The following is a 22,682-nucleotide window of genomic DNA, read 5'->3' as shown; positions in this document are numbered from 1 at the left end:
GGGTCCGCTCCGGTGTATCCCAGCCCCGCTGCCCAGACCCCGCATCCCCGCGTGTGGGAGGCGGGGAAGGGTGAAGGGTTGGTCCCGCGAGGGTGCACAGGCTGAGACAGAGTGGCTGTGCGTGCGGACCGGGCTGAGGTTGGCAGGCCAGCGGCCGGCGCCCCGCTCCTCGCTCCGACTCCTGCTCCGCTTGGACTCGGCCCGCGCCCCACGTCCCGCACGGGTGCGCCCCGGAGCCTCGCGGATCCGCAGGGGCGCCGCCGGGCGGGTACCCCGGGCCCCGCCCCCACCGCATCCCGCCCGCACCCCGGCCCCGCCCGGCCCGCCCCCTGGCAGCGCCGCCCCGCCCCTGCCCGCTCCTCCCGCGCAGCCCGCGCCTGCCTCGCCTCAGTCCGGCGGCCAGAGCCCGGCCCGAGCAGCGGCGAGCGCCCCGGTGTCGCGCTCCGACGCTCCGCGCCCGCAGTGTCCCCCGCGCCCGCCGCGTCCCGGCGGGATGGAGCGGCCCGGCTGAGCACTACACCCCCTGTCCGAGCCACCGTCCTCTTGCCGCGGTCCCGGCGCACACGGGCGATGGCGAAGACGACGGCGGGGCTGCGGTGGCTGCTTCTGCTGCCGCTGCTCGGCGAAGGTAAGCCCTGCGGCGGCCGGGGCCAAGTTGCGGCGGCGGCGCGGACGCCCCCGAGAACGCGTTCTGCCTGCGGCGGGCCGCGGGGGCGGGGCGGGGGGAGCGAGCTGGTGCGGCGGGCGGGGCGCCTCGGGGCCGGCGCTGGGCGGGTCTCGGGCCGGCCGCGGTCGGGGCCCGCAGTCTGGGCGCGCTAGGACCGAGGCGCGCTCGTACTGTCGCCCTTTCGTCGCAGGCAGCGCGGGACGGGCGAGGTAGCCCTAGAAAGCCAGCGACCTGTGCGCGGAGTTCTGTTTCTGCCGGACATCGCTGCGCCCTGGTGCCCCTTCCGCGCTCCACGTCGGGGCGTTCCTGCTCCTGCCCTGACCCCCCGGCCCGCAGCGGGGTGAGGAGGGGATCTCCTCGCTTATAAAACGTTGCTTCTCTCTCGTGAGTTTTTTGCCGCCCAAGTCTTTTTAAAAACCTAAAGCCTGTGGTTTCTGGGAAGCCTGCCCTCGATGGCCCGCTCAGACTGGCCAGCGCAGCTCACGGAGGGCCCACCGCGGTCCAGCCTCACCGGCAGGCATTTTCAGAGTCGCACGCCGCTGCCAGGCAGGGGCATCTGAAGGTGCGGCCTTTGGGACCACATGACGGCTCTGGGTCAACGTTTAATAAGCACTCTTGCCCATCTTGGAGTACGGTGTAGGGCCGTGTGCCACCAGTGTTGGTGCTGGGAGCATTAGATATGCTCTTGCAAAGGCTGGTCACCACCCCACCCCCAAACCCTGACAGGATGAACCCCAAGGCGGTAGAATCTTTGATTCCCCTCGGTCATGCATTTTACTTCCGTTCAAACCGTCCCTGACTGATTCCCTCCTGCTGTGCTTCTGAATGAAGTTTCCCTCAAAGAGGGAGAGTCCTGCCCACCTCCCGGACACGACTTACAAAGGGTTTTCTCTCCCTATGGCCTTTGGGGACAGAAGAGGCGGTGGCACCCTGTCTCTAGCCCCAGGTCCTGAACAGATTCTGGGTCCACAGGCCTGCACAAGGCTTCGTTTGTGTGACTGGATCCCAGTCTCAAGGAGCAGATACTGAAGCCGGAATCCTGCTCAGTGCATCATAGAGAGGGCAGGGGAGAAGCCCTTTCTTTGCGGTGGGGATGAATGTGGGAAGGGAGTCTGTTTCCAGTATTGGGACCCTGGGCTCAGTGCTGCTAGAGGAAGACAGCAGGAGGCTGTGAATACAGCCTGGGGGCAGCAGTAAACAGGAACAGGGTGTTATAGAGATCTCCTGTAACTCTTGGGTTGCAACTTTGTAATTGTGGGCTTGTGGTCAGGTGTGAGCCAGAAGCAGAGTGCTGAGTGCAGCCTCCCCATACCATCCCACAGCCTTGTGCTTAGCTGTTGTGCTCAGTGGAACTGTGGGGGGGGCTGAACTGTGGGGGCTGGGCTGCAAGGGTGGGCCTGTGGCATTTGGCAGGAATAGGTGGCTTTTCTATCGCTGTGGCCCACAGAGTTGGGTGGCCAAAGACAGGCTCTCCAATCCAGGGAGAGTGAACCCCCAACTCTGCCCATCCTTCCCTTGGGATGACCAAGAAACCACGATCGGTGGCACTGAGAGTGGAGCGGTGGCCCCACACCACACAGGAAGAGACCGCCGAGGCCTTGGAGAGGCCTGTGGGTGCCCTCTACCAGGAGCAGCAGCCCTGGAACTGCCAGAGCCTGGGTCTCAGTGAGCCGCTCCCCCGCTGCTCCCCGCCTGCCACTAGCGGGCCTGCAGCTGCGCCTGGACCCGCCCAGCCTGGGAGCAGCTGGGCCTCTGGGCTCCCTCTTGTGGATGCAGCGCTCCAGTGTCTGACCTGTTGGGAGGAGGGGCTGGGTCTCTAGAGGATGCAGGTCATCCCCTGCTGGGCAAGATACCTCCCCAAGACCGGAAGCTCCCTTCCGTTCTGGGTGACTGACAGGAGGTGGGTATGGGAGGTGACTCAGAAGGGGTCAGTGGCCATGAGCAGAGAACAGGGAAGGAGCAGCGCTGCCTCAGGGCTGGCAGGGGTGGGCTGGAGAACTCAGGGAGGCCCAGAGCAAGGCCATGGAACATAGACAGACACCCCCCAGCCTGCCTCCCCCTAGCCTGTTGTGTATAGCCGCACACACCTTCAGAAAAGGTGCCAACGCAGACAGACTACCAGAGCAGCGCAGGACTTGCCTTCTCACTTACACCCTGGTTTTTGTGCTCACACCCACACACACACACACCCACATCCATTCTTGCACACACATGCTCACACTCATAGTCATCACCAGGACACACTCCTGCCCTTTCTCAAGGAGACATGTTCATGACAGCTGTGGACACACACGCTCCCCGCCTTGCCACTCACACACACTGGGATCCCGCATGTGCACACTGGGACACTGGCCCTGACCCCCGCTCCCCACCCATCTGCGCTGGCTATCTTGAAACCAGAGCTAGAGAACCTCCACCTAGAAGTTGTTCTTAGAAGAGTTTCTGGCCCTTTGCTGCTCAGCTCAGGTCCAGCCATCCCTGAGGCGTAGCTGAGGACTCAGAATCCCAGCTTCTGGGACTCCACCTGCACATGTCCCAGGCTGACCCCTTGTCCGGCACCATCTCCAGGACCGCCTGCAACTCCTCAGTAGGACCACGTTTCTCATCTTCCTGGCCTGGCTTCTTAGGTCCCATTTTGCTCAGCCTTCTTGCTGCAAGGCAGGCCTGGGCAGGTGCTGCTGCCTGGACCAGCAGGTGTCTGAGTGGCCCCTGGCCAGGGACTCTCCCCCGCTAGTCTTACTTTCTCTTTCAGCTCCTCCCTTCTCTTTGGCCAGGAGCTAATAGAAGGTGGATCCTGCTTCACCAGGCTCTCCTGGGCCCTATCCTCTTACCCCCACTCCCCGCTAAGCCCCTCTGGCCTCTGAGAGCTTGACCCTCACTGGCTGCCCTAGACCCCAGCAGGGACCAACCTAGCCAGGGACAGAGGCTGGGCCAGCTGGTGGGCTCCTTAGGGTGGAGCCTGAGAGCAGAGTTAACGGGAAAGTTTAGCGAGCGCATTGCTAAATTGTCTTTATTCTACAAAATTGCTTTAGGGATGGCTAACTAAATCAGTTTCCTTGGTGGTGTGAAGAAAATGGGACTCATTCACCTAATGGGGAGCTAATGGACTTTCAGGCAAGGGAGGAGAAAACTAATTAAAAATTATGGTATCTGTTAAAACCCAGACTGAGGAACTAAGGGGAAGGAAGGGCCCGGAAACTGCCACTCCCACTGAGGCCTTCCCCCACTCTGAGACCTGAGAGAGGACGCCTCCCTCGCCTGGCCATCACTGGATACAGCATCAGCCTCACCACAAGGGGCTCCCAGCCTGCTGGTCTATGCTGAGCACGCCTGTCTGCTAGCTCACTGTGTCCTCCCAAAACCCTGTTTTCCCATTTCACGGGTGAGGCACCTGAGGCTCCCGTAGCCTGTGAACTTGAGCCCAGAGAGAGGACTTAGTGACTCCCCACCCCTAGGTCTCTGACTTTCAGCAAGCCCATTCTCTGGGCCAGAGATGGTGGGAATCGGGTGGGGCTGAGGAGGGGTCCTGGGATGGGAAGGTGGCCCTGAGCCTGCTCCCACACCAGTGACTCACCTGATCAGAGCTCCAGGGACCCTGGGGACAGCCTGGCCCAGGTATGACAGTGTAGTATACCTCTGTGCTGAGTCTGAAACAGGAGTCCCTCTGGGTCTCAGCTGGTTTCTCAGATGGGACCACTGCTTTAGCTGATTGCTGGGAGTCTTGTGGGTCTCGGGACTGCCACCAGGCATGGCTCTGTCATGGCCGGCCCCAGGGGAGGACGCATGTGTGCTCTGGTGTGGCAGGAAGAGGTGTGTGTGCTGGTAGTGCAGGCCAGAAGTGTGTCCCCTGCACCCACCTTCTTCCTGGGGACCCAGCACCTGACAAAAGCTACTGCACTGAAGAGAGAGGGGGTAGGGTGAGGGGCAAGGCTGGGCTTCAGGGGGCATGGGTGCAACTGTGTACCTTTGTCCAGGGCAGGGCCCTCCACCCCAGGACTCCAGGACAGACTGGGAGAAGGAAGCGCCCAAAGGGACACCCAGAAAAAAAGGCAGTGTTGAAGAAGTGCCCCCTCCCCAAAGTGGCTCTTCCTTCCGTGCTGTGGAAGTAGCTACATTTCTACTGTGGAGCCCTTTCCCCCATCCTCTGAGTGTGGGGGAGGACACTTCCTGGTGTGGGGATATTATGCAGTGACCTTGGTGGCCACTCAGTTCAGAGGCTGACCTCTCCCTTCTCCTCATTTATGCAGTTGTTTTTCTGAGTGATTTGGCCCCTGGAAGACTGGAGGGGTCAGTAAGTCTTAGAAAGGTCAGGCCCAACATGTCTCTCTGGGGGCCTGGAGAAGGCACTCCTGGGGGGCTTGAAAGGGTCAGAAGACTTAGGCCTCCGAGATCCCACCTGGCTTTTCCTTCCTCACCCCAGAGTGGCAGAGAGTGGCCACTCTGGGCAGCCCAGGGCTGGCACAATGCTGTGACTCCCGAGTCAGGGCTCCACCTTACTTTGAGGACCTTAGAAGACAGACCCTCTTTGGGCGTAGAGCCCCTGAGGACTTAGAGGCCCTGTGGGCTGGGCCCTTCCCCTGTCCTCCCTCCCCACCTGGTCCTTCCATAGAGCCCTGGCCTCATAGCTGTGTAATTGTGGGAGCCTCTGGGACCCTCCCTCTTCCCCCAAGGCTGGAGGTTATGAAGCCAGTGGACCCCTGAGCTGTCCACCCTGAGAACCCTGGGCAAGGTGGGGGTAAGGCAAGAGGTGGCGCATGGTGTCTGTTCCCTTAGCTCCTCTCCTATTGGAACTGATGGCCTAGAAAGTGCCCCTGTGGAGTAATTGACGCCAGTGGACCTTGAGGGAGGCAGTCCAGGCACCACCTGGGCCCTCAAGGAGAGCAGGTGGCCAGCTTCAAGCAAACACCTCTGTTTGCTTTTGCTTTGTGGGTGGCTCCACAAAGCATAGCAGACAGGACACCACCACAGGAAGGTCACCTGTGCACCTGGATAGGTGTGTGCCCACCTGGTGGGCCAGCCAAAGCAGCCTCTCCATGACATCAGTGATGTCCTTTGGGGCTGGGGCTCTTCAGACCTTCTCAGGGGTGGCACCTGAAGGTCCAGGTCCTGGGGGCCCCAGTTCCCCCCACCCGCCAGATGTGAGGGCCTTTGCTCCTCTGTGACAACGGGTGAAGATGTCTGGATTCTGCAGGACCAAGGGCTCCAGAGAAGTGCCTGAGGGACAGTGTGGCGCGGGAGGAGAAGGCAATGGGGCAGAGCTCCGAGCCCTGCCCGGAGCTCCAGCCCTCATCTGGGCTCTGATTGGAGAAAGAGCTCTGTTGCTAAACAATCAGAAAGCCTGTGCCAAGACAATGCTCATCAGAACTGGTTGGAATCCACCCCCCACGGTCCATGTGCCTGTGTGATTGCCAGAAAATTCAAATGATTCTTACTCTTTCAAAAAGGGAAAAATTAAAAATGTAATTTCCTAAAATTTAACCAAAGGCTAGAAAACACTGGGAAAGATATGCGCTCTGTGCCAGGACCTGGGGATGGGGTGAATGTGGGGCTGAGCTGGTGGCACAGTGTTGGTGGGCATCTGAGTCGAGGGAGAGAGTTTATTGAGATTTTTCCTTGGACTTTTCCGGCCAGTGCAACAGGCAAAGACAGAAACAGTGAAACGGTGAAAGACACGAGCCAGGGCTGGCGCTGGACACGGGCTTTCTCCAGCCTGCTCTCCCATTCTGCCCTCCACACTGACCGTGGGGTCTCCTTTCTGGAGAGGAGAGGGGTGGAGTCAGGCACAGGGCTGTGTGCCAGCAGCCACTGGCCGTGGAGTGACGCAGCGCGCCCCTGTGGAAGCAAGGTGACTGTGTGCTTAGCACCACCGGGAGGGAGTGAGCCCAGTCGGGGAAACTGCGAGTGGTCCCTGCTGCAGTGGGACCACGGAACCCTGGGAGGTCCTGACAGAGAACCCCTTGGAATCTTCTTTGCTTCCCCAGATACCTATCTGCCTGTCTCTGCGAGGAAAGGCAGGACTGCACTTGGTGACAGAAACCCCAACACAGTCCGTGTGTGTCCTGCTTGTGGCGCCTTCGTCACCCACTCCATGCCCAGGGTGCACAGGGAGGGCACAGAGCTCTGAGCAGCCGTCCTGGAGGGGCCCATAGCCAGCAGCCCATGTTTCACAGGCTGGAACCCCGCCACAGGCTGGGGGTCCCTCCCGGAACTTGTGCCCCTGTGCACTGGCTCTTCAGGTGACCTCTAGTCAGCACAGCAGGGGCCTGTGTCAGGCCTAGCAGCTAGGGGAAGAGAGGGAGGGGGTCATGGTGGCAAATGATTACAATTTCCTTTTTTTTTTTTTTGAGGTGAGATTCATGTAACATAAAGTTAACCATGTTAAAGTGAGCAGCTCAGTGGCGTTGGGTACAGTGCTGCATAGGTGTCACCTTTACATAGTTCCCAAACATTGTCATCACCCCAAAAGGAAACCCCATATCGGTTAGGCTTTGCTGCCTGTTTACCCACCCAGCCCCTGCTAACCGCCACTCCCGCTCTGTCTCTACGCATGTGTCCGATTTGGATATTTCACATAAGTGGGCCTTCCACTCACCCGTCCATGTTGTAGCATATATCGGTACTTCGTTCCTTTTCAGGGGTGAGTGATGTTCCGCGGCAGATACAACCACATTTCTTTATCCGTTCATGTCTTGATGGACACTTGGGCTGTGTCCACCTTTTGGCCATTGTGAATCATGCTGCTACGAACATTCATCTGTTTGAATCCTTATTTTCAGTTCTCTTAGGTACCTGCCTAGGAGTGGAATTGCTGGGTCCTAATGGTAATTCTAAGTTTTATTTTTTGAAGAACTGCCAGACTCTTCCACAGCAATTGAACCATTTTACGTTCCCACCAGTAATGTGTGAGGATGCTAGTTTCACCACAACGTCACCAACTTACGTTTTGGTGGTTGGTTTGTTTTTTCTGTTTGTTTGTTTGTTTTTAATTATAGCCATTCTAGTGGGTACAAATGGTATCTCATTGTGGTTTTGATTTGCATTTCCCTAATGATCAGTGATGTTGAGCATGTTTTCACGTGCTTCTTGACCACTTGTATCTTTGGAGAAACGTCTATTTAGGTCCTTTGCCAAGGCTTTAATTGGGTGAGCTGTCTTTTTGTTGTTGGGTCTACTTTGCTTTATCAAATCTCCACGTATTTCTGGGGAGCACTTTCGTCCAGTGGTATTCGTGTCAGTGTCTGAGCCCCAGGTCCCTTTAGGGGAAGACAAGTTCATCTGATGTCCTTCTCTGGGGGTTGAGTCACCATGACCCCACAGGGACCCTGAGGACATTCTCAGAAGACGTAGACCCTAAAGCCTCATTGAACTTAAACATCCCAGAAGCAATTGTGTCACAACTTGTGCGTGAGCCACTGGTGCCCAGGGACTGCACTGTGAAGGACAGGAAGGGAGGGATGCCATGAACCCGTGACCCAGCAGCCCGCCTGCCAAGGCAGTGCCCTGTTTTGCCTCAATACAGAGTCTGAATATAACGAGGCAGAGAGGTAAGTTGATTGCTGTCATTTACACTGTGCAGTGTCATGCTGCCAGTCCTTTGACAGTGGTACTTACTGAGGCAGTGACCGCCCTCCCCACCGTGCCCCCAGAAGACGCACAACTGCCTCTTGGAGCCCAGCATGGGGCAGGGAGGCCTTGGCTGGGGGGTAGCAGGAAGCCTTTACAAGCGTGGCAGGTCTGATTCCAGAGTCGGGACGGGTGGGGAGAAAGGAAATCCAGCTTCTGTCTGCAGGTGCTCTCGACCTGGGCTGTCCCAGCAGCATTTTCAGGGAGTTCTCCGCTGGGGACAGACCCAGAGAGGCCACGTGCCCAGCCAGTTGCACGGCCAGGTGGTGAAGGAGCGTAGCCCTGTCTGCCCTCGACTTTCTGCTTCCTCCTGTCACACTGCAGGCTCTCCTTCGAATTTAGGCTCATTTCCTCTTGTCTTTTCAGGGGCCTAGGAGGACATGTGTGGTTCTAATCGTGTTCCAGCCCCATGTCCCTCACCTCACTGGGGCCACCTAAGCAAAGCCCACCCTAGTTTCCATGGTGCCCACCATCCGACCTCTTGGCCCCAGTCAGGAAGTTCATTCCGTGCCTGCTCCTGCACAGACGCCACATAGACTCATAAGGGATTCAGAATCTGATCTGAAAGGAGCCTCAGCATCAGGTGTAACCCTTTCATTTTGCAGATGGGGAAGCTGAGGCCCAGAGGGAGTTGTGAGCCCGCACCTGGGGAGGCATCAGCTGAGGACTTGGTTACCATGACCTGTTTTCCATACAGCCGCACCAGCCCTGGAGTCGGGTTCCTTTTCACAATTGAAGCTGAGATCTTTGAGCTCTGTCGCCCCCGGGGGCTAGATGACAGTGTCCAAACGCAGGTAGTGTGTGCCCAGCACTGGTCGGCTGGGCATGTAGTGGCCCTTCCAGACTTGCTGACTGGGCTGGCCCAGGTCTACACTGTGCTGCTGCCTGCCTCTCTTGGAGGCTTCCCAGCTCTCTGCCCTCCACTCTCCCAGAAGAGTGTACCCTGAGGCCTTCCTTGCCCCCCCCGCCCGAGGGAGACACCAGCTTCTGCTCCAGAGACTGGTGACCCTGCCTGGGGGTCCTGCCTGCAGCCCACCCTGGCTGTAGCCCACCCTGGCTGTACACCCTGTGCTCACAGCGGGAGTTGGGGGAGGAGAGGACAGGAGGCCCGAAGCTGCCGGGAGGGGCTGAGGGGGGCTCCCAAAGGGAGCACGGTGACATCCCAAGCCTTCCCCTCCTTTCACGAAGGAGGGAATGCGTGCTGGGGCAGGAGGGTAGGCTGGCTTGGCAGAAGTCCACAAGCCCCCTAGAAGATGGGGCTCCCTTTCAGAGGCCCGACTCGGCCCCCGCATTCCTCTCAGACATGACGAGGAGGAGGATCCAGACCTAGGATGGCCTCCCAGCTCCCCTTGGGGCTGCAGTGGTCCCAGCAAAGCCCAGCTCTGACTAACAGGCTGCTGAGGGGTCATGGAGACACCTTTATCCCAGTCACCCCATGTGGGTGTGCTGTGTGGGTGCTGCTCTCCCAGGGTCTGCCTTGACCCCATCTCAGGTACAATCATGGGTCACCATCCAAGTATAGAAGCCAACTTGCTGGATCTACCTTCTCAAATGTTTGGTGGTGCTGAGACCCAGCAGGGCCAGCTGGAAGGACCTTTCATGGCTCACTCCTGTGCCCAACAGTGCCGGGCATGCCAGGCCCCGAGCGTCTGGGGGCCTGGGCAGTTGTGCCCTGCACACCCAGCAGCCATTCCCCTGTCTGTGCCTGTCAGGCGTGTGCCGCTTGAGCAGACTCCTGCCCTGTTACCCTTTCCCATGCCTTCCCCCTACTTCACTGACATGTAAAAGAGTGAATTTGTGCAAGGGAACTTTTAGGGGCACCTGACTTTTAGAAGAGGGTGAAGGAGGCCGGATGGTTATTTATGGTAGCATTTTCCAGCTGGTCTGCAAGCAGGAGGGTGGGTGGCTCAGGGGCCCAGGTTAGGTACCCTGGCTTCTCTGTACATGTGTGCCTGGCCACTGAGCACAGGGCCCTGTGGCCATGCACACTGGCCTGGGAGAGGCCTGGGTGTAAGGCCTGACTCACTGTCTCCATGGCCTTGGGCAAGGTACTTAGCCTCTCTCTGCCTCGGTTTCCCCCTCTGTAAGACAAGAATCATAATCGTTCCTACCTCTGGCAGTTGTATTAAGTAGGACAATGCATGCGAATGACTCTGAATGGGGCCTGTCACCAAGAGTGCTCTGTAGGAGTCTCACAGGTTGATGTTGAACACAGGTGAGAAGGGTGCTGGGCCGGGAGGTGGGGGATGAGGTCGTGTGGGGGTGGGGTGGGGGAATAGGCAGGACCATCTCTGTTCTAGGCGCTTGAGATAGTGGGATGACAGATTTGTTTAAGGCGGAGGGACCAGGGTCAAATCCGATGGTGTCCTCGGTTGTCACCCTCAGGCCAGGGCTGGTATACGCAGTCTGCCGGGGCTGTGGGGCACAAGAGCCCGGAGCCAAAGGGGCCTGGTGACCCGCACACCGCACACAGTCATCAGCAGGCCATTTGGGTGGCCAGTCTTTTTGCAGCCAGGCCTTGCCCTGGGTAAGAAATTAATTGTAACATAATTGGCAGTTTCCTTTGCATGGAAGCCGGAAGGAACTGCCGGTGAGGCTGGTGATTAACTCGGCAGCTGGGCAATCACATTTGGACAGAAGTGTCCATCATCTCAGTGAGGCCACTGCAGCTGGCCTGGACAGGGGTTGACATGTAGGAGGTGGCCTCGGGTGCATGTCTGGGGCCCTGGCCCCTAGAAGCAGAAGGACGGGGCGTACAGGCAGAGGGTGAGTCTGGACTGCTGGCTTCCAAGCTGCTGAGCTGCAGACCTCAGGCCCCGGAACCTCAGCTGAGTCCGGCCTCTTCCCTGCTCTGGGCAGAGGGCTATATGGGTGACAGGGGGGTGTCAGGAGACCCTGGCCCTGGTTGTACCACCACCATTAGTGCAAGAGGTGAATTCTGAATTCTGGGCTTGTTTCCCAGTGCTGAATGAGGAAATGATGTCTCTGACCTACACTCAGAGCTCAGGCAAGGTATGCAAGAAGGAGCTGTTCACTAGTGTGGAGCTCCTGCACGCCTCTGAGGCAAGAGCTGGCCCTGGGTCTCCCTCTTCCACCAGCTGATCTGCCAGGTCTCCAGCATCCCTGCCCAGCCAAGGCCCAGGAGGACAGGTGTCTGGGAAGACACTGCACCCCACATTGGGCCCCCTGCCCTCCTCCACCATGGACCACACCATGGGGGTTCAGGCTAGAGGGATGTAGGTGGGAAGGGCCTTGAGAGCTGTGCTCTGTGTGAAGCTCCCGACCAGACAGGCCTGCAGAAGCCCTGGGCTCTTCTGGGCGGAACTCTCAGGGACATGGAGAGCTCCGAGCTCATTCTGGGGAGCCTGGCAGCCAGCGTATGCCAGGGCAGTTGTTCGCTCCTTCCTGTGTCCTGGGCCGATCCAGCTTGCCCTTGCTGTGTGCCCAGCCTGGCCCAGGAAGGCCACTCAGCCTTGTGGCCACAGTGGCACCGTGCCCAGTGAGGGCTGCTGGCAGCATTTTGGGAAGAAGGAATTTAAGACTGGGACTAGGACTGCACTAGACTGACTAGTATGCCCACTGGGCACCAGTGAACTAGCTGGCCCTGGCACTTATTGTGTGCCCAGTGTATGCATGAAGCTGTCCATCTGTTGGACACACCTACAGAGGCCAGGGTTTTTTCCTCAATGGTTTTGTAAACAGGCTTAAATCCAAGGCATCAAGATTGGGACAAGCTGTCCGACTTCCCCTAAGGAGGCATTGGCTTGTGAGTGAGTACAGCTCAGGAAAGCCAGGGACCCATGAGCAGAGGCACATGGCTCTCAGTGAGGTGCCTGGGGACCCTCAAGTTACCAGAACCTGCCCAGGCCATCCCTCAACCCTGCTCTGTGCCAGGCATCCGACGCAGTGAGCAAGACAGGCCTAGTGCTAGCCCTGTTGGTCCTTACAGCCCAGCTTTCTTCCCACAATGTGTGTGGGTCAAACCTGGCAAGGCCGCTTTCATTGGGAAGCCTCAGGATGGCCAGCAAAGTAAGGATGGGTAGTGGTGGTGATGGGGGTAGTGAGCATGATGATTGTGGGGGGTAAAATGAAGGTGGTGATGATGGTGTAGATGGTGGTGGGAAGGTGAAGGTGATGACGGTTGTGGTGATGATGGTTACAGTAAGAGTGGTGGTTATATAGTGGTGACAGTGTAGGTGGTGCTGATGGGAGTGGGGAAATGGTGGTGCTGCTGCTGGTGGTGGTGGTGTAGCCACACACAGGCAGGCACTGAGAGTGCCGGCAGCCCCACCTACCTAGTGCCACAGTGGGGCCAGCCTGTAGGGCCCTTCCGTGCACTCACAGGCAGGGCTGCGGAGGAAGCAGCCCTGCCAGCCACGGTTCCCACGTGAGCGCAGGCCTGTCTGCTGCTCCTACCCACGCCGCGGGGGGCCCAGCCAGGTCCGTGAGTTCTCTGACCTCTCTGAGCTTCCTCACCTGAAATTGTACTAATGAGAGTAGCCCCTGGGAAGGTGAGATGGTACCATGAGGTGGATCAAGCACTGTGCTGAGAGCGGGGCCTAGTATGTGGACATCAGCCTCTGCTTCTGTCAGCATCAGGTAGGAGCTCTGAGAGTTAAGAGAGCAAAGGCCAGTGTGGTCAGCGGCATGGTGAAAGGGCTGAGCTGCACAGGGTCTCATCCAGGAGCGAGGATGGAGAGGAACATGCACTTGGGAGCCATGGACAAGGTTGGACAGGTGAGCTCAAGGCCCAGAGCCATGGTCTAATGGTGGGAGATTCAGGCCGTGGCTGCTGGCATCAGGCTAGACATGGGAGGCCCAGCAAAGGGATCAGAAAGACAGCTGGGAACAGGTGTGTGTAGTGGCTGCCCAGGGTAGGTGGGAGCCCAGGAGGCCACTGAACTCCTGGGTACAGGGAAGGCAAAAAGGAACTGGGAATATGAGGGAGGCTCCTGGCAGGGTGATGTGAGTGGTTGTACAGGGTCTGGGGTTAGCACCTTGTCATGTGTGGGGAGGACGCAGGGCCACAAAGGCAGAGGGAAGTATTCTGCGTCAAAGTTGGCTGGCCTGGTTCTGGGCTCTGCCTTTTCTGTGGGGACCAAGTGATTTTCTGGAGCAGGGCCACATCATGACCACCGTGGGTCCAGGCCCTGTGACCTCCGTAGGCCCCTTTTCCCATAAGAAAGGTAATTGTGTTTTATGACTGTGCTGGTATAAAAACAAGTATAATCCACACCATTTTATTATTACATATTCTTCTTATTTCTTTCTGATTTTAAGGTAAATTAAAACTAATTTGTGTGGGCCCCTGGCACTGCCCACTGTGCCTGCTGGGCCGTAGGTACTGGGCCTCTACAATGGGTACCCACAATGGCGGTGCCTGTCGAAAATGGAGGCCCACTGGGCCAGTGCTGAGGGTCTGCCCGTGTGACTGGCCTCTATGTCCCTGCACCCACCGAATGGCGAGCTCTTAGTCATTCAGGTCTCTCCTATATCGTTGTGGTCCTGTGAGTGACCAGCAGCCAACACAGGAAACCAGCCATGCCAGCTATTTACCTGGCCTATTAGAGGTCGCCAGGGTGGCTTTGGTGGAATGCCAGAGGGGGCCAAGAACTTCCTGGTTCTGTTTGGCCCTGATTCCGGCTAAAGAGAGCACATCTTGAAAACTGAGACACTCCTCTATGACATCAAAAGCAACAGGCAACAAAAGGAAAACTAGATAAATTGTACTACATCAACATTTAAAACTATCCATCAAAGGACACTCAACGAAACGAAAAAGCAACTTATGGAATGGGAGAAAACATTTGGAAATCATATAGCTGATAAAGCAAGGGTTAGTAGTCAGGATGTATAAAGAGCTCCTACAACTCAACAACAAAAACCCAATTCAAAAATGGGCAAAGGACTTAAACAGACGTTTCTCCAAAGAGGCTGTACAAATAGCCAACAAGCACGTGAAAAGACGTTCAAGAGCACCAGTCGTCAAGGAAATGCAACTCCAAACCACAGTGAGATACCACCTCACACACCAGGATGGCTACTGTCAGAAACAGAAGTTTACAAGCATGAGTAAGGATGTGGAGAAATTGGAACCCTCCGCACTGTCGCCCAGTAGGCATGTAAAAAATTGCAGCCACTATAGGAAACGGTATGAAATTCCTCAAAAAAAATTTTTAAAAAATGATTATCATATGATCCAGAAATTCTATTTCTGGGTATGTAGTCAAAAGAATTGAAATGAGGATCTAAAAGAGATACTTGTACACTGACGTTCATAGCAGCACTATTCACAGTAGCCAAAATGTAGAAGCAACCTGTGTCCATCGATGGATGATTGGTAAACAAAATGTAGGTCTATCCATAAAATGGAATATTATTCAACCTTAAAAAGGAAGGAAATTCTGACACATGCCACAACAGGGATGAACCTTGATGACATACATTACCATAAGTGAAAGAAGCAGGTCACAAAAAGACAAATACCGTGTGATTGCACTTGTAGAAGGCACCTAGAGTAGTCAGATTCAGAGACTGAAAATCGAATGGTGGTCGCCAGGGCTGGAGGGAGTGGGGAATAGGGAGTTGTTGTTTAATGGGGACAGAGTGTCGGCTTTACAAGATGACAAGACTTCTGGAGAGGGATGGCGGTGATGGTTGCACAACATTGTGAATGTACTTAATGCCATTAAACTGTACACTTAGTTATTAAAATGGTAAATTTGATGTCATGTGTATTTTACCACAATTAATTTTAAAAACTGGGACCCACTTTCATGCCCCTCCAAATTTGTTATTTGCCATAGAGCCTCCCCTGATCTGTGCTTTTTTTCCTAAAAGCAAAATTATGTTACAATCCTTTGTAAAAGCAGCCTCCCGCTGGGACAGAGTACAGAGGTTTCAGGGTATGTGAAGCCCACTGCAGGTGACCCTGCCTGTGCATAAACATGTGTGTGCGCACACGTGTGTACACGCATGTGCAGGAGTGAGCACATATGTTCTGGCCAGCATGTACAGTTGGCAATGTCCCTCATCATCAGTAAGTCACCTCCTGAGCTGGGGTCAGTGATTGTGTCCTCAACCGGACACCTGTTTGCTGGCTTTGCAGGTCGGCTAGTGTGCCAGAGGGCACTGCATGCTCACATGCGCCTATGAGCCCAGGAGGGCACGCCCATAGTTCTGTGCACCTGGTGCTGCTGTGGCCACCCTCCACCGTGTCTCCTGGCGTTGGTCAGCCCGCCAGAGTGTCTTAGCTGCGTCTGATTTCACTCACCTCCTCTCCCAAATTCTGACAGTTCCCAAAAGTGCCCAGCCATTTCCCACCAGTTCATGAATCCATTTATTCATTAGTTTGTTCTTCATTGATGCATTCATTGATTCATGACATGAGGTCATTCTTTCAGCTTGTATCTAGTGAGTTGGCCAATGTGGCTAGAAGGTGGGCTCCTGGGAGAGTGGGGAGGAGGTGAGTTGGAGGTGGGACAGATGGGGCCGCCCCCCTGATGAGCAGCTATATTTTTATTCTGCAAGCAGTGGGCAGTTAATGCTATGCCTCAGGCAGAGGGTTGTATGAGGCGACTGAGCCTGGCTGCTCTGTGGCAAATGACCTGTGGGGTCAAGAGTGGGCTCAGGGAGACTGGCTGAGCACTGTGGTGCCCTCCAGGTGGGTGAGGGGAGGGCAGGAATGTGGCAGCTCGGATAGGGCGTAGCAGAGGGCAATCTGGGGGCTGGTGTAAGGGGTGGAAGAGGGAAGGGCTCAGGGTGAGTCTGAGGTGTTTGGCCTAAATGGGGAAAGGGGTGAGAAGAGTAGGAGGAGCAGGGGGAGGCCAGGTTGTCCCCTGCATTAGACTGGGGTGTGGCAGTGGATGGGGCAGGTTAGTGGACATATGCATCTGCACTTGGGATAGAGGTCAGGTCTGAACTGACGAACCCTGCAGTGTCAGGAAAGGTGGTAATTAGAGCCATGGGACTGGCTGCCATGTGCTGGAGGAAAATGTGGAAAGAACAGGAGCTCCTGTCACCTAGAGGAGATCAGCATGGAGGTGAGCGGGCTGGCTAATCATGAAACTGGTAAACAGCAGACAGGAGGTCCTAAAAGCCACCGGTGAGCAGAGAGAACAGCAAGGAGTGACCGTTCGAATGAGCCTGGAGTGCTCAGCAGCAGCAGAATCGTGCTTATAAAGGACTAAGAAAATAACCGTCCTGCAGAATTGTGTGCCCAGCTAAAGTGCCTTTCAAGAATGAGGTGACAGTATTTTTCATTTTAAAAATTTTTCAGTTATAGTTGACATACAGTATTATATTTTAGGTGTATAGCATAATGAGTAGGCAGTTATATGCCTTACAAAGCGATCACCCAGCAAGTCTAGAGTAGGTAAAAGTATTAAAAAAAAAAAAAAAAAGGCAAGAGACACACAAGATCCAGGTTGCTATTTGCTGTGACTGGGATGGAGTGGGTGGTGGGGTGTGGGGACAGCAGTTTTGTGCAGTGTCCAGTTAGGCTGCCCATAGGGTCCTGCAGTGTCTGCTTCCATCAGGAATGTTCCGCCGAAATACATTCCTTCTGTGTGTCAAATGTTCAAATAAAATAAAGAGAAAACGTGAGTGGAATATGGGAGGAGGGGCCATGGGTGGACAGGCCACATCCCGAGAGGCTGATGGTGCCAAGTGCCGGTGTCTGGGCCCTGGGTTGGGGCTGGGAGGACCCCACACAAGGACAGCTGGCCTGCCGGGGGAGGGGTTGCGGGGAGGAGCCTATGGGTCTGTTTCCTTTCCCAGTGAAGATGATGGCATTAGGAAATCATCTGTTAGGGAGACTGCTGTGCCGTAATAAAACTGTCACCTGCGCCATCTGGCACTCGGCAAGGTGGGAGCCAGGCTGCCCGGTGCGTGGGTCTGCAGGAAGGGTGTGCCCTGTATGCAGATGCAGGTGCTGTTGTGGACCACACGTACTTTTTGGATCATGCTGCTTGACAACTTGTTTCCTTTCTTGAGACCCCAAACCTGGCTTTTGTGTGGCAGTCCTAGGATGTTCTCAGTTGTTTGGGGCTCTATGGGTTTCCTTGGCAGGGTGACCACCGTGGGTGGGACTCACTGATGCTCACAGTGGCGTGGAGAGCAGGCTGAGCGGTGGGATGAGAGGCCAAGGGCATTTGGCCAGGAGGTGCCTGCGTGGTTGGATGGCAGTACATCCACTACGGAAGGTGGTGAGGAAGTCGCAGGAACTCAGGTGAGCTGTGTGTGGACCCTGGTGCCAGCACTGGCCAGGACCCTGGAGAGCTGACAAAGGTGAGCCATGATCAAACCCGGCTGGGCTCAGTGTGTCTACAGTAAGTGAGCAAGAGTGGGATTGGGGAGACGGTGCAACAGTGAAAATAGGTGTGCATTGGTGAGAGTATGCAACCATGGCTGCGCGTGTGTGTGTGTGTGTGAGAGAGAGAGAGAGAGAGAGAGAGAGAGAGAGAGAGACACACACACACCGACCAGGGTGGGGGGGAGGGTATGTGTATCATTCTGGGTCCAGTCACCCACACAGCAACAGATACTGGAAAAGTTCACATAAGTGTTACGAAGCTGTGATGCGAGAACAATAGCGAGGCATCTAAGAGCTCTGTGGGCACCTCAGGCTGAGGGAGGTCACCCAGGGAAGGAGCCTCCTCCCCAGGTGGGGTCGGAGCACACAGGAGGAGCTGGCAGCCCACTGCATGTGGAAAAGTTGGTGGGGTGGCCAGGGCCAAGGCTGGGCTGCAGTCCTGAGGCCAGCAGGAGGGGACTCCCTCCCCCAGGACACAGGAACCGAGGCTATGGATGGGCACACAGAGGGGTCTGTGTCTGGGGGCTTCGGGAAGGTGATTGCCGGGCTCGGGCGTGGGCTGTGCAGGCACCGAGGTACTGCGTGGGCTAGGGCAGAGCACTCAGGATTTCCCACACCCCGTGCAGCAGCAGCCAGGGAAAGCATGGTGTGGCGACCAGAAGCAGGAGTGAAACCCTTGTGTGCCTGCAGGGGACTTTGCACACGAGGCGTAGCGTCCTGCTCACTGCAGAGGAGGTGCCCAGAGAGTTCCGGTGCATGTGTGCCCTTGTGAAGAGTTGAATAAATGAGAGGGAGGAGAGGACTCGGGCCTGGTTCCATCTGCAGTAACTATGAATAAATGAAACATGCCAGCCAAGTTCACAGCACTGGAACCTGCCTTGCCAGGTTACAAAGAGGTAAAGGCAAAACCACGGCTGTGCGACAGACGTCATCGGTGCCCAGCTGGCAGACCCGTGAGGAATTTGCTTGTAAAAGGAGGTCTTGCTGGGAGCAGGACGGCACTTCATCCCACTGAACATTAATTCTGTGTCTTTTCCCTACAGGCGAGGGCAGAGTAGGAGCAGGTGGGGTCTTGGGCCACTGCACCTCTGCCTGTTTCCATCTCTTGCATATCCCATGCACAAACAAAACAACACATGCATCAGGCACATACACAAGCCTCGAAGGTTACTGGGTAACCTTTGGCATGTGAGTCAGGACCCACCATCTCCTCACCCCTCAGCATGGTGCCAGGGCTCAGGGGCAACCTGAGTAATCAAAACCACGAGGATAGAGAATGAGGCCAGCCAACCCTGTCCAAGCAAAAATGTTAGGCTATGTGTCAGGGAGGATTGTGTCCCCAAACGTCCTTCAGAGGTGGAAGGCATGGGTGGGAAAGTCTTTGCACGTCCTGCTTTGACCTGCCCAAAGTACCAGAGGCAAGTCTGGGCCTCCGGCTGGGCAGTCCTTCCTGGCAGAAAGGTGCCAGCAGTGAGGGGCGGTCAGCCAACAGGGCCCTGAGCCCCCCGCAGTCTCAGCTCTGCCCCGACCTGGACTCCTGCCACAACTCTGTTAGCTGTTGTACTGAACCCCGGGATGGAGCCCCTCCAGCTGTTTGACTCGGGGATGCGCCTCACCTCCTAGCCTGTGTTCTTCACTCAAGTGGGGCAGTGAAGAGATCTGCATACGGCAGTCGGAAAACCTGAAGTGAGAGGTGTGTATGATACATACCGGTGCAAAGGTGAGGCCTAACTGCAGCGACCCTGGCTGTCTCTCTCCCAGCATGCCCTCCTGTTGTTCAGGTGGAGAAACTGAGGTCAGAGGAGACCAGTGCGCTGCAGAGGCTGCAGAGCCCTGTGAAACTGATGCTAAGTGGCCTGCCCCGGCTCCCCTCATTCACCCACAGAGATTAGCTACATCATTTGTGGGGCCCAGTGTGGAATAAAGATGTGTGCCCCTTGATCTAGAATGATAAAGAATTTCAAGACAGTGACAATAGAGCATTAAACCAAGCGGGCGCTTTGGGACTGCCCTGGCTACACCCTTGTAGGCTGGCCCTGCACCCACCTCCTCCTTCCCCCACTTGGAGCATGTGTTTTTCCATCTAAAAGGGTTTGTGACAGGAAGAGCATTAAGGAAGCCATGCCCGGCTGCAGGGACCACCTGGGAGGCATTTTAAGTACATTTAAGTCTGTTTCTGCTCATGATCATTGGCCACAAATCCCTTTGGCAGCAACAGACTGGGCCCCACATGAATTGTGCAGGGCTGGGCTCTGTGAGCCAGGAGCAGACAGGGCCCATTCTCCCCTGCACATGTGGTCTGTGGGGGCGAGGGGGACTGGATCGACATGGAAGGAGGGGCTCCCGGGGGCTTGGCCCGTCCCACCTCCTAGCCCTGGGAACCATGGAAAGTCCATGCACTGGGGGAGACATCCTAGACAAGGAGCCCCGTTCTGGATCGGCTCTTAACTACCTGGCAGGTAGGGCCCCTAATGAGACTCATCTGCAAGGCCCTTCCTGCAGGGTGGCTCCAGGGGCCTCTGGTTCTTACCCAGTGACCAGGGCCAAGGTATGCGTCCCAAGAGAACAAGCTGGCAGGAGCTGTATTGTCTGTCATGACATCAGCTCGGTTGTCACACAGTGTCCCCTTGCTGGTACTCTGGGCGAGAATGAAGATCCCAGCCCCATGGAGGTGTCAGGCACACCGAGGTGAGCTGGTAGCCTGGTGGGCCTCTAGGAGACCCAGCTGCCCTGGTCTGTGTGCTGTCATGGGTTCCTTGCAGCCTGGGAGTCGGGGCCCACTGGCAGCATGGCAGCTCGCTAGTGTGTGCCCTTCTGCCAGCTATACTCAGCATCTGCCTTCTTCGTGGCTTTCACAGCTCTACCCACTGCCCCTCAGTGAGCAGTCTTTTAGGCAAAATTTACATAGGTTGAAACGCGCAAATAATGACGGTACATTGTTGACAAATGGATGGACCCACCTGACCCACCTCCTTATCAGGATATGGAACGTTTATATTCCCCAGGAGAGTCCCAGTTTGTTGCACTCCACCCTTAACAGGTAGCCAGTCTGATTTCTATCACCTAAAATCAGTGTAGAGTCATGCCATGTGTATTCTTTTGTGCCTGGCTGCTTCTGCTGGGCCTGATGTCCGAGACCCATCCAGGTCATGTGTGTCGATAGCACACTCCTTTTCGTCGCTGCATGGGGTGACAGGCTGTGATTAAGCACCATTGGCTTCTCCATGTCCCCCGAAGGGCACTGGGGATGCTTCCAGTTCATGGCTGTGAATGGCCCTGCTGTTTGTAAATAAGTATCTGATGGACATGTGTTTTCATTTCTCTTGAACAAATGGAGTGGTAGGAGTGTGTTTAGATAAAAATGTATTACTTTTCTATAAAGTACTTTGTTTTTGGTGACTCTTGGCTGGCCTGCTTGTCTGGCAGTGTCTGGTACACTGGAAAACTCTGGCTCCAGGTGATCTGTTCAGAACCCTGAGTTCACTCCCCCTCTGTCTGGTTGACATGCGTATCAAGCTTGGGTAACTGAGAACGATTTCACAACTGTTGTATACTGCTCCTCTTCCTCCTTTTTCTGTCTTAAAGCAATACATTTTCAGCTAATGTTCAGCTATACAAATAATTGTGTGGTGATGTTCTTAGCACTACAGATGAGAAAGTCCTACTAAGATCAGAGTTTTTAATTAGTGAACTTTTTTTTTTTTGTCCACGAGAATCTCTTACCAAGTGTGAAATAAAGCTGCTGGGGAGCTGGCCTGCCTGGGAGGCCTGCTCCAGGCCCATAGTCACCCTCCTCATCCCTCACGCGATTCCCTGCTCCCTGCAGCCCCGCTGGGACTCTACTTCTCCAGGGACGCTTACTGGGAGAAGCTGTATGTGGACCAGCCGGCCGGCATGCCCCTGCTCTATGTCCATGCCCTGCGTGACACCCCCGAAGAGGTGCCCAGCTTCCGCCTGGGCCAGTACCTCTACGGTGCGTACCGCACACGGCTGCATGACAACGATTGGATCCGCATCCAGGAGGACACAGGCCTTCTCTACCTTAACTGCAGCCTGGACCACAGGTCCTGGGAGAAGCTCAGCATCCGCAGTAAGGAAGCAGCCCTACTCCTACCCCGTCTTCTCCTCCCACAGGCCATGGCACACCACGCCAGGCTCAGGGTGGCCTCCCCAACTCCTGCAGTGTACAAGTGCAAGGGGCAAGGTGAGGCCTGCCTCTGTGTCAGGCCTGGCGAGGGAGCCAGGTCAAGTTTGGGAACGGCTGATGCTGCCTGGGAGTTTGGAGGACTCTGTGAAGGATAAGCGTGCTCTGTCCTTGCTGGCCCCAGATGCCTTTACCAGTTGGGTTAACAAGGGTTCAGGGCTGTGAGAGAGGGGTTAAGAGGGGCGGGAAAAAATCCCAAGGTTTTGATTTGGTAGATTCAGAACTTGCTGGAGAAGCAGCAGTTTGCACAGAAAGCCTGTCTTACTACCACCAGCAGCAAGCTGCTTGTCATGCGGGGCGGCCTGTGGGGTCTCTGATCCCACTCCCCACATAAGAATGCAGGATATGGTGAGGCCAAAAAGGAACACCCACGGAGCCATACATAGGGGAGTCATACCACTATAGTCTCTCTGGCGGCTGGAGAAACTACCGCTGGAGAGGCGGTTGGAGAAACAGGAAACAGGAGCAACACAATCCGCAACCCGCCGTACTAACTGCAATCCGCTCTTGCTAGCTCAGCCACCATCTTCTTGGTAGCTCCCATTCTCTGCTAGCATAGTCAGGACAGTTATGATAGTGGCCAACGGCTCACTGGTTAGAGCTGACGGCCAACTAGCCACAGCTGATGGCCATTTACTAGCTGAGCCAGCACCTTTCTATGTGAGGCTGAGAGCCTGGAAACTGCTCTCTGGGGCTCGGTCCCCACACTGCCCTTGGCACTGATGGGGACTTGGTATCAGGGAGGAAAGTGGAGAAGAAGGAAGACCCCTCCTCAGAGCAGAGGTCAGAGCTGAAATGAAGGCTATGAGTGACCCTGGTCCTGGAGGGGTGTGGACCAGCGTTTTGCGTTGTAGGGCATAAATTGGTGATCACAC

General features: G+C 55.9%; 1 protein-coding gene across 1 annotated transcript in view; it reads left to right on the top strand.

Moving 5' to 3' along the window:
• Positions 1–382: 382 nt before the first annotated feature.
• Positions 383–22,682, top strand: part of RET (ret proto-oncogene) — a 59,225-nt gene continuing 36,925 nt past the window's right edge. The window contains exons 1-2 of the mRNA XM_081075071.1: positions 383–628; positions 21,430–21,693. Coding sequence (XP_080931197.1) covers positions 571–628; positions 21,430–21,693 — 322 coding nt within the window. The 5' untranslated portion in view covers positions 383–570. The remainder of the gene's footprint in view (positions 629–21,429; positions 21,694–22,682) is intronic.

The sequence above is a fragment of the Rhinolophus hipposideros genome (genome assembly GCF_964194185.1).
Source record: "Rhinolophus hipposideros genome assembly, chromosome: 15".
Taxonomy (NCBI): Eukaryota; Metazoa; Chordata; class Mammalia; order Chiroptera; family Rhinolophidae; genus Rhinolophus; species Rhinolophus hipposideros.
This window is presented reverse-complemented; position numbering and strand designations above follow the sequence as displayed.